The sequence below is a fragment of the Antedon bifida genome, chromosome 7 (genome assembly GCF_963402885.1).
Source record: "Antedon bifida chromosome 7, ecAntBifi1.1, whole genome shotgun sequence".
Classification (NCBI taxonomy): Eukaryota; Metazoa; Echinodermata; class Crinoidea; order Comatulida; family Antedonidae; genus Antedon; species Antedon bifida.
Window position 1 is genome coordinate 339,426 of NC_136232.1, and position 11,119 is coordinate 350,544.

General features: G+C 37.9%; 2 protein-coding genes across 3 annotated transcripts; one reads left to right on the plus strand and one right to left on the minus strand.

The window, feature by feature from the left end:
- The first annotated feature begins 177 nt into the window (after nt 1-177).
- On the plus strand, nt 178-4,617 carry LOC144848050 (uncharacterized). 2 transcript variants are annotated; one of them, XR_013613821.1, is made up of 4 exons: nt 178-1,909; nt 2,233-2,469; nt 2,796-3,990; nt 4,021-4,037. XR_013613821.1 is itself a non-coding variant. In XM_078704717.1 (3 exons), exons 1-3 carry the CDS (start codon nt 506-508, stop codon nt 3,915-3,917), a joined length of 2,763 nt encoding a protein of 920 aa, XP_078560843.1. In that variant the 5' UTR covers nt 178-505; the 3' UTR covers nt 3,918-4,617. The 2 variants fall into 2 exon arrangements, 1 of the variants encoding a protein (XP_078560843.1); XM_078704717.1 differs by having other exon boundaries at nt 2,796-4,617.
- Nucleotides 4,618-4,983: 366 nt separating this feature from the next.
- Nucleotides 4,984-10,859, minus strand: LOC144848021 (uncharacterized). The gene is made up of 7 exons (XM_078704682.1): nt 10,702-10,859; nt 10,186-10,228; nt 9,767-10,048; nt 8,144-9,637; nt 7,632-7,973; nt 7,429-7,512; nt 4,984-6,881 (listed from the first exon to the last, which is right to left on the minus strand). The coding sequence occupies exons 1-7, from the start codon at nt 10,857-10,859 to the stop codon at nt 5,049-5,051; spliced, it is 4,236 nt and encodes a 1,411-aa protein (XP_078560808.1). The 3' UTR covers nt 4,984-5,048.
- Between the last annotated feature and the right edge of the window lie 260 nt (nt 10,860-11,119).

The following is an 11,119-nucleotide window of genomic DNA, read 5'->3' on the forward strand; positions in this document are numbered from 1 at the left end:
GGAGAACAAATTTAATTTGTATTATTCGTTTCCATAATATTATGATAAATGCCAAAATATACAAAAAATACCATTTTTAGTTAAATTAATTTTCACTAAAGACTACCGACGTCTGAAAAGAGCCTATTTTTCTAGCGGGGGTACGTACTTAAGTTTGTAGCTGTTATTTTGTGGTCCATGCCCCCTTATCTTGCTCGAAAATTATTGTAAATACACAGTTTATCGGTCAAGCGCTGAAGTTTGAAAAACAGAGAATTGGTTTCTTTAAAACTTTTATTTTATTCTGGTTTGGTTTGTTCATTAACAGCATCAAATATAACGCCAAAATGTGTGTTTAAAATCTCTTTACTTGGTGAACTTCATGCGTCGTTAGTTAGGCCTAGCGCGAATAGGGTAAACAGCTAAACATCGGGCGAACAAAAAGCCAAACCGACCGAGCTTCCAGCTTTGTTTATGTCTAGGGGTAGGCCTAGCTATTTTTTTTTAGGGCTGAACATTTAGGACAATGACTTCAAAAGATGATACAACTGAAGTATCTGATGAAGTTAGCCTTTTTGGTAGTTGCAAAGAAGATGAATATTTTGAACTACGAATTCCAGAAAACATTGTTGAATTACAACAAAAACAAACTCTTTCGAATCAAGATTTACAACAAGAGTTTGGCCGGTTACAAGTTAACATTGACAACTTGATGGTTGAGGTGTTAAGGTGCAAGTTATGCAAGTATAGGTGCATATTTCGTGAGGAAATAATACACCACATGAAAAATGTCCACATTGTTGAAAAGGAGGATGTTTCGTCCATTGCAACAGTTGTTGATGTTCTCATGAAAGGCTTGTCATCCGAAGCTCAAAAGTCCCAAAATTATCTGGAGCTAAACACTGTTAATCCCGAAAATGCAGCATCGGATAGTAACTCAGAAGTAAATTCTGTGAACTCTGTTGATCAAGATTTCAATGAATCTATTAGTATTACCTCCGTTACTAGTACACAGCAAAATACAGAACATACACGTATTAATGAACCATCAGACAATATTGTGCTACAAGATGTAGTGGCAGATTTAGTTGTACAGGAAATGAACATAGAACATGATGGACAGAAAAGTTGTCATTCATCTGCAAAAGCAGTGGACAGCTCAGTCACGATTAATTGTCAAACTAGGCCTATGTCAATCCAAAGTGTTACACAAGGATTCAATCCTATTCTTCATTCAAAAGTTGATCTTTCAGCTATTGCAAAATCTGCTGCAGCGTGTAACCCGAAGGCTACCAAGATTACAGTTTTTCAACATGTCATTGACTCTGAAACACCTACTGCCATTCACTTCCGTAAAAGTAGAAAGAGTGACGCCATCATTCCGACTAACGATTCCCTAGGTATATTATCTCCATTTTTAAACAAGGAATATCGTGGACAAAAGCATTTTGCCTGTACACAATGCCACGCTCGATACAAAACCGAAAATGAATTAACAACCCACGTTGACAAGAAACACAACCGTGGCGAATCTGTGCTCTGTGAAATATGTGGTTTGGAGTTTGCATCGCAGAGCAGTGCAAAATACCATGCATCACGTATGCATACGTCGCAATGTGAATTACTCAAGTGTGACAAGTGTGATTATGTGACAAGATTTGGAAAGCGATTAGAAATACACCGTGCCAGACATGAATCAGACTTTTTCTGTAACGTTTGTAAAAAGTCATATGTCAGCAATCAGAAACTTGAAAAGCACTTCCAGTCGCCATTGCATAAAAATTTTGTCAATCCACTTATTTGTGAACATTGCGGATACAGCTCAAAGAAAAAAGACAACTTTTTGGTACATATGCGGAAACATACTGGTGAAAAACCTTACAAATGCAATCATTGTCCTTACGCTAGTGCTGATGGCAGCACTCTTAAGGTAATTTTATGACACTGCATGTATGAAACTTTGACAGTTACATTCAGTTACAGTACATCAGCCATCTCAGCTCCAATACATAGTCTTACACATATACATACAAAGGTTAAAATATATAGATATGATCCTTCAGAAAACGTTGTAAAAGTAAAGTACAGACATTTTAAAGAAGATAGCAGAAAAAAATAGCAGATTTAATTTTTAGCTTAGTACAGTAATGTGATATTGGTTCATTTTTTCCAAAAAGAGCACATCTTAGAGACGGTCTTGTATAGACCAGCAGCTTTTTGTTTCAATAATTTGATGTTTTTTTAACTTTGCAGAAACATGTTATGGCCAAGCATTCCAACATCAGACCATTCAAATGTCAATGGTGCAGCTTTTCATCTGTTGATAAGAAAGGTTTAACAGTTCATATTCGAAAGCACACAGGAGAGAGACCGTTCCAATGTAGCCATTGTAACTATGCTGCAAAAAGAAGAAGCGCCCTCAAGATTCACATGGAAACACACATACATGGTACAGATAAAAAAAGTGCTTCTACTAATGACCCAATGAAGGTACAGTACTGGTTTTGTGTAAAAATGTATTTTTTTGGAATATGCGATTTTTACAGTGTATACTATAGTTCAGGGAAAAAATTAATTAAAAATAAAATTGTTATTCCAAGCAAAAACTAGTCAAATTGTCTTGGTTAAATTTAACCATTTATTTATTTTTTTATGAGTGAAATTATTATTAATATTATTATCATGTTTTAGGAGGACACTACAAAATCTTTTTAAAAAATAATTTTTTTGTAACTAAATGTTAAATTTTTATAGCATTACAAGAAATGTACTATACATTTACATTTAATACTATTGTATTTTATATTACTACCTAGATTCTTAATAAAATTCTGCAAACTGAAGCAACACAAGTTGAACCTAAAGGGCCTCGGCAGCAACGGAAAAGTCTTCCAGGCAAGCAGAAACAAATTCAAAGTGGCAAACAAAATCAAGTGGCTAGCTTGCAATCTCCAATAACAACATTACAAAACCAGGTACCTAACTCAGCGATAATGCAGAACCAGGCACCTAACCCAGGTGTAATGATGGTCCAGGTAACCAGCACAGGTGCAATACAGAGTCAACCACTCATTACGGGTGTAATGCAGAACCAAGCACCTAGAACAGGTGTATTGCAGAACCAGGCACCCATGGCAGGTGTATTGCAGAACCAGGCACCCATGGCAGGTGTATTGCAGAACCAGGCACCCATGGCAGGTGTATTGCAGAACCAGGCACCCATGGCAGGTGTATTGCAGAACCAGGCACCCATGGCAGGTGTATTGCAGAACCAGGCACCCATGGCAGGTGTATTGCAGACCCAGGCACCCAATGCAGGTGTAGCACAGGGTCAGCTATCTATCACAGGTGTAATGCAGAACCAAGCACCCAGAACAGGTGTATTGCAGAACCAGGCACCCAATTCGGGTGTAGCACAGGGTCAGCAATCTATCACAAGTGTAGTGCATATTCATATACCACCCAGTGCAGGTGGTATACAGGCCCATTCACCCAGCACAGGTGTAATGCAGAGTCAGTCACCTGGTGCAAGAGTAATGCAGAATCAGGCATCTCATCCAGATGTAATAAAGGATCAGGCACCCAGCGCAGGTGTTGTTCACAATCAGCCACCCAGCACAGGTGTTGTTCAGAATCAGCCACCCAGCACAGGTGTAGTTCAGAATCAGGCACCCAGTGCAGGTGTTGTTCACAGTCAGCCACCCAGCACAAGTGTTGTTCACAATCAGCCACCCAGCACAGGTGTTTTTCACGATCAGCCACCCAGCACAGGTGTTGTTCACAATCAGCCACCCAGCACAGGTGTTGTTCAGGATCAGCCACCCAGCACAGGTGTTGTTCACAATCAGCCACCCAGCACAGGTGTTGTTCACAATCAGCCACCCAGCACAGGTGTTGTTCACAATCAGCCACCCAGCACAGGTGTTGTTCACAATTAGCCACCCAGCACAGGTGTAGTTCACAATCAGCCACCCAGCACAGGTGTAGTTCACAATCAGCCACCCAGCACAGGTGTTGTTCAGGATCAGCCACCCAGTGCAGGTATCATAGAAAACCAGGAACCCATCACAGGTGTTACGGCAAACCAGACACCCACCCCTGGTTTTAATCTTAGATCAAGCACCAAACACTAATGTTAGGATAAAATACCCACTAAGGTGGAATACAATTCCTAGATGTAGCGGTATTATTATTATATACTGTACCTGGTAAATGATTGATATATAAACCATGTCTCTATGTGCTATGTGGACAAGATGCTTGTTATTGAAATTCTTCTGTAAAGCTCACTAATTCATCCATCCAGGTACTGTGTAGAGCCAGTACAGTGGGGTACCTTTTACTCATCACAAAAGATGCACTAGGTTTTTTGCAATTGTGTACACCAAACCCAAGTTATTGTGAAACGCCAATGTACAAGAGGAGTGTAAGATCATTTAACTACCATTTCTCAACATACATGCATAACTGAATTATTTTAAATTGAGCTGATGAAACTATTATACCGTAATATACAATACATGGGTGTTTCTAGATATTTTAAAGGGATTAGTTCTATCCAATTTACATGGTCTGAAGCCACCCAAGACGTTGATATTTCCTAACAACTAATTCGCACATAATAATAATGATTGTAAATAAATTGAAAGTTGTTTAAGTTTTCTTGGTATTAGTTTTCTTGTAGAGCTTCAATAATACAAACTTCAATGCATTCGTGCATGTGTTTATTTTTCTACATGTCTATATACGCGATGTGGATGTGGCATTAGAAGAGTATTCTGGGGATTGACATACAATACTAGGCTACTACTGATTCTCCAGATGGAACGAGTAACATTGACATGGTGTAAAAGATTGGTTTTCAAGATTGCTACAGTATTTTAAAGCACACACTAGATGAACTCAATTGTTATCACAATGTAAACAACCTAACTTCCAACCTATCATTTGTTTACAGTATTCGAAGTACACGAAATTAAGTTAAGACTAAACAAAGTTCTTTCTGTATAAGTTTAATCATTACTTTTTAGTTTACAATTAATTTGATGTCTTTTTGCAATAGTTTAGAGTTATTCCTTGTCAACGATTGGAGGTTCTGGGCTTTTTGGCCGCTCCAACTCCTCTTCAGGTGCCTCTGATTTGCAATCGAAAGTCGATGTATTTAATACTATTTCTGCCGAGCTTGGCCGAGATATCTCTGGTAGGTTACTACCTGTAGATCGTACTGAATCGGTCTGGTCCGATGTCGCAATAATATCCTCTTCATTTACAGGTCGCAAACGGTTTTGATCAGACTGCGGGCGATTCAGTAACCGACCAGATGATGAGGATTTCAATTCAATGCTGGCTTCAACGGTGGCAACTGTTTTAACATTGTCCTGCTGTGATGTTGATGAAATATGTTGCACGGGGTTATTATTAACGTTTTGTTCATCTAGTTCTGTCATACTTTTTACACAACCTTTGTTAGCGGTGTTGTTCATAACATCTTTAGAAACATCTTGGCTTCTTTCATTATTGCACTCTGAAGACGTTCGAGATTGCACAATATTATCTTTGATATTCGCAGATTGACAATCTGTTAACGATGAACTGGTTAGGTTGACATCTTCAGTTTTAGAGGATGTCTTCCTGGCCGGTTTCTGATTTTCGGTACACTGTGAAAGTGTTTTAGATGGAGCCGTACTAAGCACGCACTTGCTTTTCTCATGACAGCTAGTTGACGATAAGACAGGTGCATCGATTGAAATCTTTACTTCATTTTCAGAAGGTGTTTTGCCTACATTTTCTGAACGCTTGGCATTCTGCTGTGATGTTTGGGAAGGTGTTTTAATCTTAACCGTATCGCCGATAATCTGAATATTGCTCTTTACAGACTGACAACTAGAAGGTGTTTTAATGATACCATCTTTTTTCTCATCATTGTTACTTTGTGAACATTTTCTGGTCTTGCTGTCACTCTTTGCAGAGTGGCAAGATGTTTTCGAAAAAGATTGGTCAACTTTATCTTGGGAAGATGTTTTGCCATTAAGATCTCTGCTACCATCACTCTGAGAGGAATTTTGACTCTTTGTAGACTGGCAGCTTTGTGACGAACCTATCGTATGTTCGATAACACTCGCTCCTTCTTTTGCCATTGTGTTTACAAGGTTAGATGTGTTAGTTTCGCTGTGCGTTGGTGAACTTCTAGACTGTGCAGTACTGCTTTTTCGTTTGCTACTTGATTTTCTAAAGTGGTTGCCTGAACTACTAGATTTTACGCTTACCGTTCCACTTCCTTTTCTGGATACCTTGCTTGAACTTTGGCGAGAGCCTACACTTTGGATTTGTGACGATTGGCTTTGCGAATCGCGCCCTTTTTGAAGATCTTGCTCTACATTAGGTTCAACCGCGATCGTAGAAGATAGTTTTTGTATTTTGATGGATGATGAAAGCTGGCTCTGATTTATGCTATGTATTGATTCACTAGCCTTCTTAGATGATGATGTATTGGAACGCTTATCTGATGCATTCATTGGGATAGACCCATGACTTGTTTTTGACGCTTTTGTTGTTGAATCATTGACTTTAGTAGAATCTGCTGCGTAGAGTCTGTTTGAGTTCACGCTTGATTTCGCACTTACCATGGCTGAATGTGAAATTTTCCCGGATGTTTTATTTCTATGACTGTTCTGTAGCGTAGATCTACTGGTATTACTAGATTTAGACTTTCCAGAGTATACCTCGGCAGTTGATAACGTATAGGTATCAGATTTGTGTCCTTTTTTAATGCTGGATACACTTTTCTGACAACTACTTAGAGACTTTGTAGATTTATTCACACCAACTTCTGATTTAACTTTTCTGTGTGATGAGTTTTTGGTAACAGGTCGTCGTAATGAGGAGGAAGATGGATGTTCACGCTGATAAAACAAAAGAAAATAATTGATTAAAATCATCACTTTTTGACTCTTAATCATTACCAGGCGTAGACATATTCAGTTTAAACGTATTTTTAGTCGCATGCAAACTCTACAGCTACTCTACGGTCGGTTGGTCGGTCGGTAAACACTAACTCAAATTTGAGCACGCGACTGCAGCCATGTATATGGCCTTGTTATTTTTCTGCAAAATACACAGGCACCTATAAGAACCGGTTTTTCATAAAACAGTGATGGGTTCTACATCAATTTAACGCTCTGTCTACACTATCAAACTAGTTTGCCAAAAAGTGTGCATAAATATGATAATGATATGCTTAAATATGGTAGTGATATGACATCATCATGTCCATAATATGGGCACGTCACATTTTGTTGTCACATAAAGTTTGATAGTGTAGACACATAGCTTAAGGTGATACAGCCAAAGCAGTCCGCAACTCGTTTTTAGTCAATTAAATAATGCTTTTAAATATTATTTGTTATAGACATGAACTATGACAATGACAAACGTAACAAACACATTTACTTTTTTGGAAGGTGGTCTCGGTTCAACTGCTTTCCTTTCAGCAGAATGTTTCAGTGATGGAATATTTTCTTCCTGATGACTCTCCTGTAATTAATGTAAACAAAATTATGTATTAAGTTTCGTTGCTGCTGTAAAAGAGTAATTTGGTTTAGTATAAGCAAAGCAAAACCAAATAAAGCGTTCTTGTATTATTTTTTACTGACCTCTTTGTGCAATCTTGTTGTTGACACTGGTGGCGTCTCCGTTGGTTTATTAGTCTCCACTTGTGCTCCTGGCTGTAATGCATTACGGATTGCATCGATCTCATCTGTAGTAATTTCATTTTTAGTACCAGATTTAAGTGAAGTTTTCGAAGACTCGTTTCTTTGATCAGTGGATTCTACGGTGTCTTTTGTCTCTGTGTTAGTTATATCAGAAGATGATTGAGTAATTTCTCCATTTTCTATCTTAGAGGATACTGACAATTTTTTTCTGTCATCAATTATGTTATGAGACGACTTGTGTGATTCTGTTGATACGTTTTTTGTAGACAGTCCTGATATAGCCTAAATGATGACAAAACATATATTAAAGATTAAATTGATGACTACGACTGCTTTCTACGTCTTTAAACAGTAGTATTAATAACTAAGTAACTACATTATACCTCGATTTTTTTTTTACAACGTTTAAATATAATGTACTACGGTATTATTAAATGTAACTATTTCGATACCTTATTAGTATGTTGAACATCTAACATGTTTTCAGTGTCCGAACCAAGATGCATAGATTGTGCCCTTGCGTTTTTAAGAGAATCATGGTTTGTTGTTTCGATAGTGTCCAATGACTTGACTCTACGATCAGTCTGCGTACTAGAGTGACCTTCTTTAGTTTCAGTTGTTACTAAATTATTATCGTCAGATGTCTTATGTCTACTGGAAGTAAAAAAGTCCTTTACGGATGACACGAATCGAGAGAGGAAACTTTCCGACCTGCGTCTTGTTCGTGAATTGATCGATGAAGATGCATCAGATATTAATACAGTTGGTCGTAATGGTTCCGATGCCACGACTCGTGTCTTACCACCGTTTCTTCGCAATGCCTCCTTAAATGATTTTGCACTGTTGCTACGTTTACTATGATGACTGGTGGCCGACTTCCGTCTTTGTACGCTACTTCGTGACGCTTTGGATTTTGTTGACTCTTTTGAATTGGTTTTTTTACTAGTTCTGCTCCCTGATGATTTTCGTCCCTGTAAGTTATTTGTACCCGGAAGCCATTCATTATACAATTCAACGTCATCAACGTTCTTAGAACGTGTTGAAACTGTACTAATTACGACCCCCGGAGACTCATCAGTTTCGGTAATGATTTCAGCGTGTACACGATGGGTCGTATCCAATACACCATCTTCACCTAGTTTAACGTCGGAACATTCGTTATTATCAACCTGTATAGCTGGTAAATCACATTGGACTCTCTTTAGAACGTCACTAACCATTTGGTCAGCAAACATATCGAGATTCTCGTCATTCGTTTCTTCTTCCTCTTCTAGTTCCTCAGTTACATTTTCAGATACATCTTCTAGCTGGTGTTGTTGGTAATACGTTCTCCTCTTTGGCAAATAACAGAAACCCCCGACATCATCAACCGTCATAACATTTTCCTCATGATGTAGTTCTTCCTCAGACTGTTCAACCAAAATGTTATGTGCTTCTTGAATATCTCCTGATCTAAGAGATGCTCTGCGTTGAGACAGCTGCTGTGTCAAAACTCCACGAAGGCATTCAGCAGTACCTTTACAATTCGTCATATCAGGTTTGAAAACATCTCGGAAAGAGTTTCGTTCAAGTGGTTTATGTGCCATTTGATAGGAATTGTTAGGTTTGACAGATATTGCTGCCAAGTTAGAGTCGACTGTGTTCTGGTCAATATTTAATTGGATATCATTGAAAACAGGAACTATATCTGGTACAGTGTGGCGTCTTTGAACATTTCGTTCATTGAATGACATTCTTCTCATACTGCCTCCTAATCGTAAAGCACCTTCCGAAGATGTAGCTCTTTCTTCTTCTAATTCATGGAACCCACGAAGAGTTTCTGGTGCCAATATTGCTTCGTTGACTGATCTTCGGCGAGAGCTAATGGCGTTAATATTTGGTGGAACAGGAGATTGTTCCGTTGCTTCCTGTGCCTGCCAGTCTCCATCTCCATTTGTTGACGATGCCTATTAGAACAAGTTGAGTATAGGTATAATCAGAATTTAATTAATTAATCTAACAGGTCAGTCAAAGATCAAATGTCTTTTCTTCAGTAGGAAAATGCATTAATCTATTTTGCAAAAAAAATCACATACCGTATTGTCAATTATACCAATAATATCTTCTTCCTCATCCTCACAATCGGTGACATCTTCTTCTGAAGAAGAAATGTAGTGCAGATCTAAACTAGTATCGTCCATCATATTGAGTACAGAAGATAAAACAATACTTTGACGTCGAATGTTATCCTGTGCCACAGAAACAGTTTGTTCGGGTTGCGTCATTGGTGTTTCTAAATTTAGGTTATTCTCAAGGTACTCAATAGCACTATCAATCGCTTGCCCTACGATGTTATTTGCCGCTGTATACCAATCATCCTAAAATGTATTACAAAAATCAATGTTAATTTATTATTTTTATATTTGCTTTAATAATCTTTTGGCAATAACCTTATTTATGTATACTGTTGTTTTTTTGTTATGTTTATGTATACAATATATTCAATGTAAATTACCTCCCCGTCTGATCCTCCAATAGCATCAACCACATCACAAGATCTAAAATAATAGTATACTAATAAGTGTATGCACGTATATGAAAGTAGTTGCAAGCCGTTTGAAGACCCCCATTATTTCTAGTTTCAGCATATAATACGGAGGTATATGTGTGTTTTTTCATAAATCTTATATAACCAGTATAGGGAAATCTTTGTGACAAGCGCTTCAACGAGTCATTTTTTTAGTATTTGAAAATATCAACAATGCAAATAACTGTAGTTTGCGCTGGTTTATTTACGGTTTTAATATGGAATTTTATCTTGGGGTATGCAGTAGGTAATGACGCGATTTAGATAGATCTAGTTGTGTATTAAACTGGTGAAAATAGTGCTTCATTTATGATATAATGAAGTCTAAGTTACGACAATCAAAAACATCCTAAACAACCCTCATACGATCGAAGAAACCAGATTGCAATTGAGCGTAATCATCACACCTCAATATCTTTATAGACATGTTTTCTTCAAAATTACCTTTTACTAATATTGTTCTCACTTCCACCTTGTGAGGACCGTGGGCTTAAGTAATACCCATCATACCCTTCCTCTTCCGCTACGTCTTGTAAGATATTACAAATTAGTCCTTTTGCAAGCGAGTCAACACTTCTTGGTTCAATATCAATCGTAGACATATTATCTAAAAAACATGCAAGATGTTAATGTTTTGACTACACATGCTTAATCTCCTATCTCCCCAGAGTTTTTCAAAGCGATCTTTCACCCCATCTGTTTACGTGTACACCGGGTTAAGTCCCTACCCGTCTAAAAAGCTGCACTAGGTTTTTTAAAGCACACTTGAGTTTGTAGTCCTTATCCAAGACGATTTGTTCTACCACCAGAACCATTGCCGGATTACGGCTCCACTGTCTTAACCGCTTGGTTACTCATATGT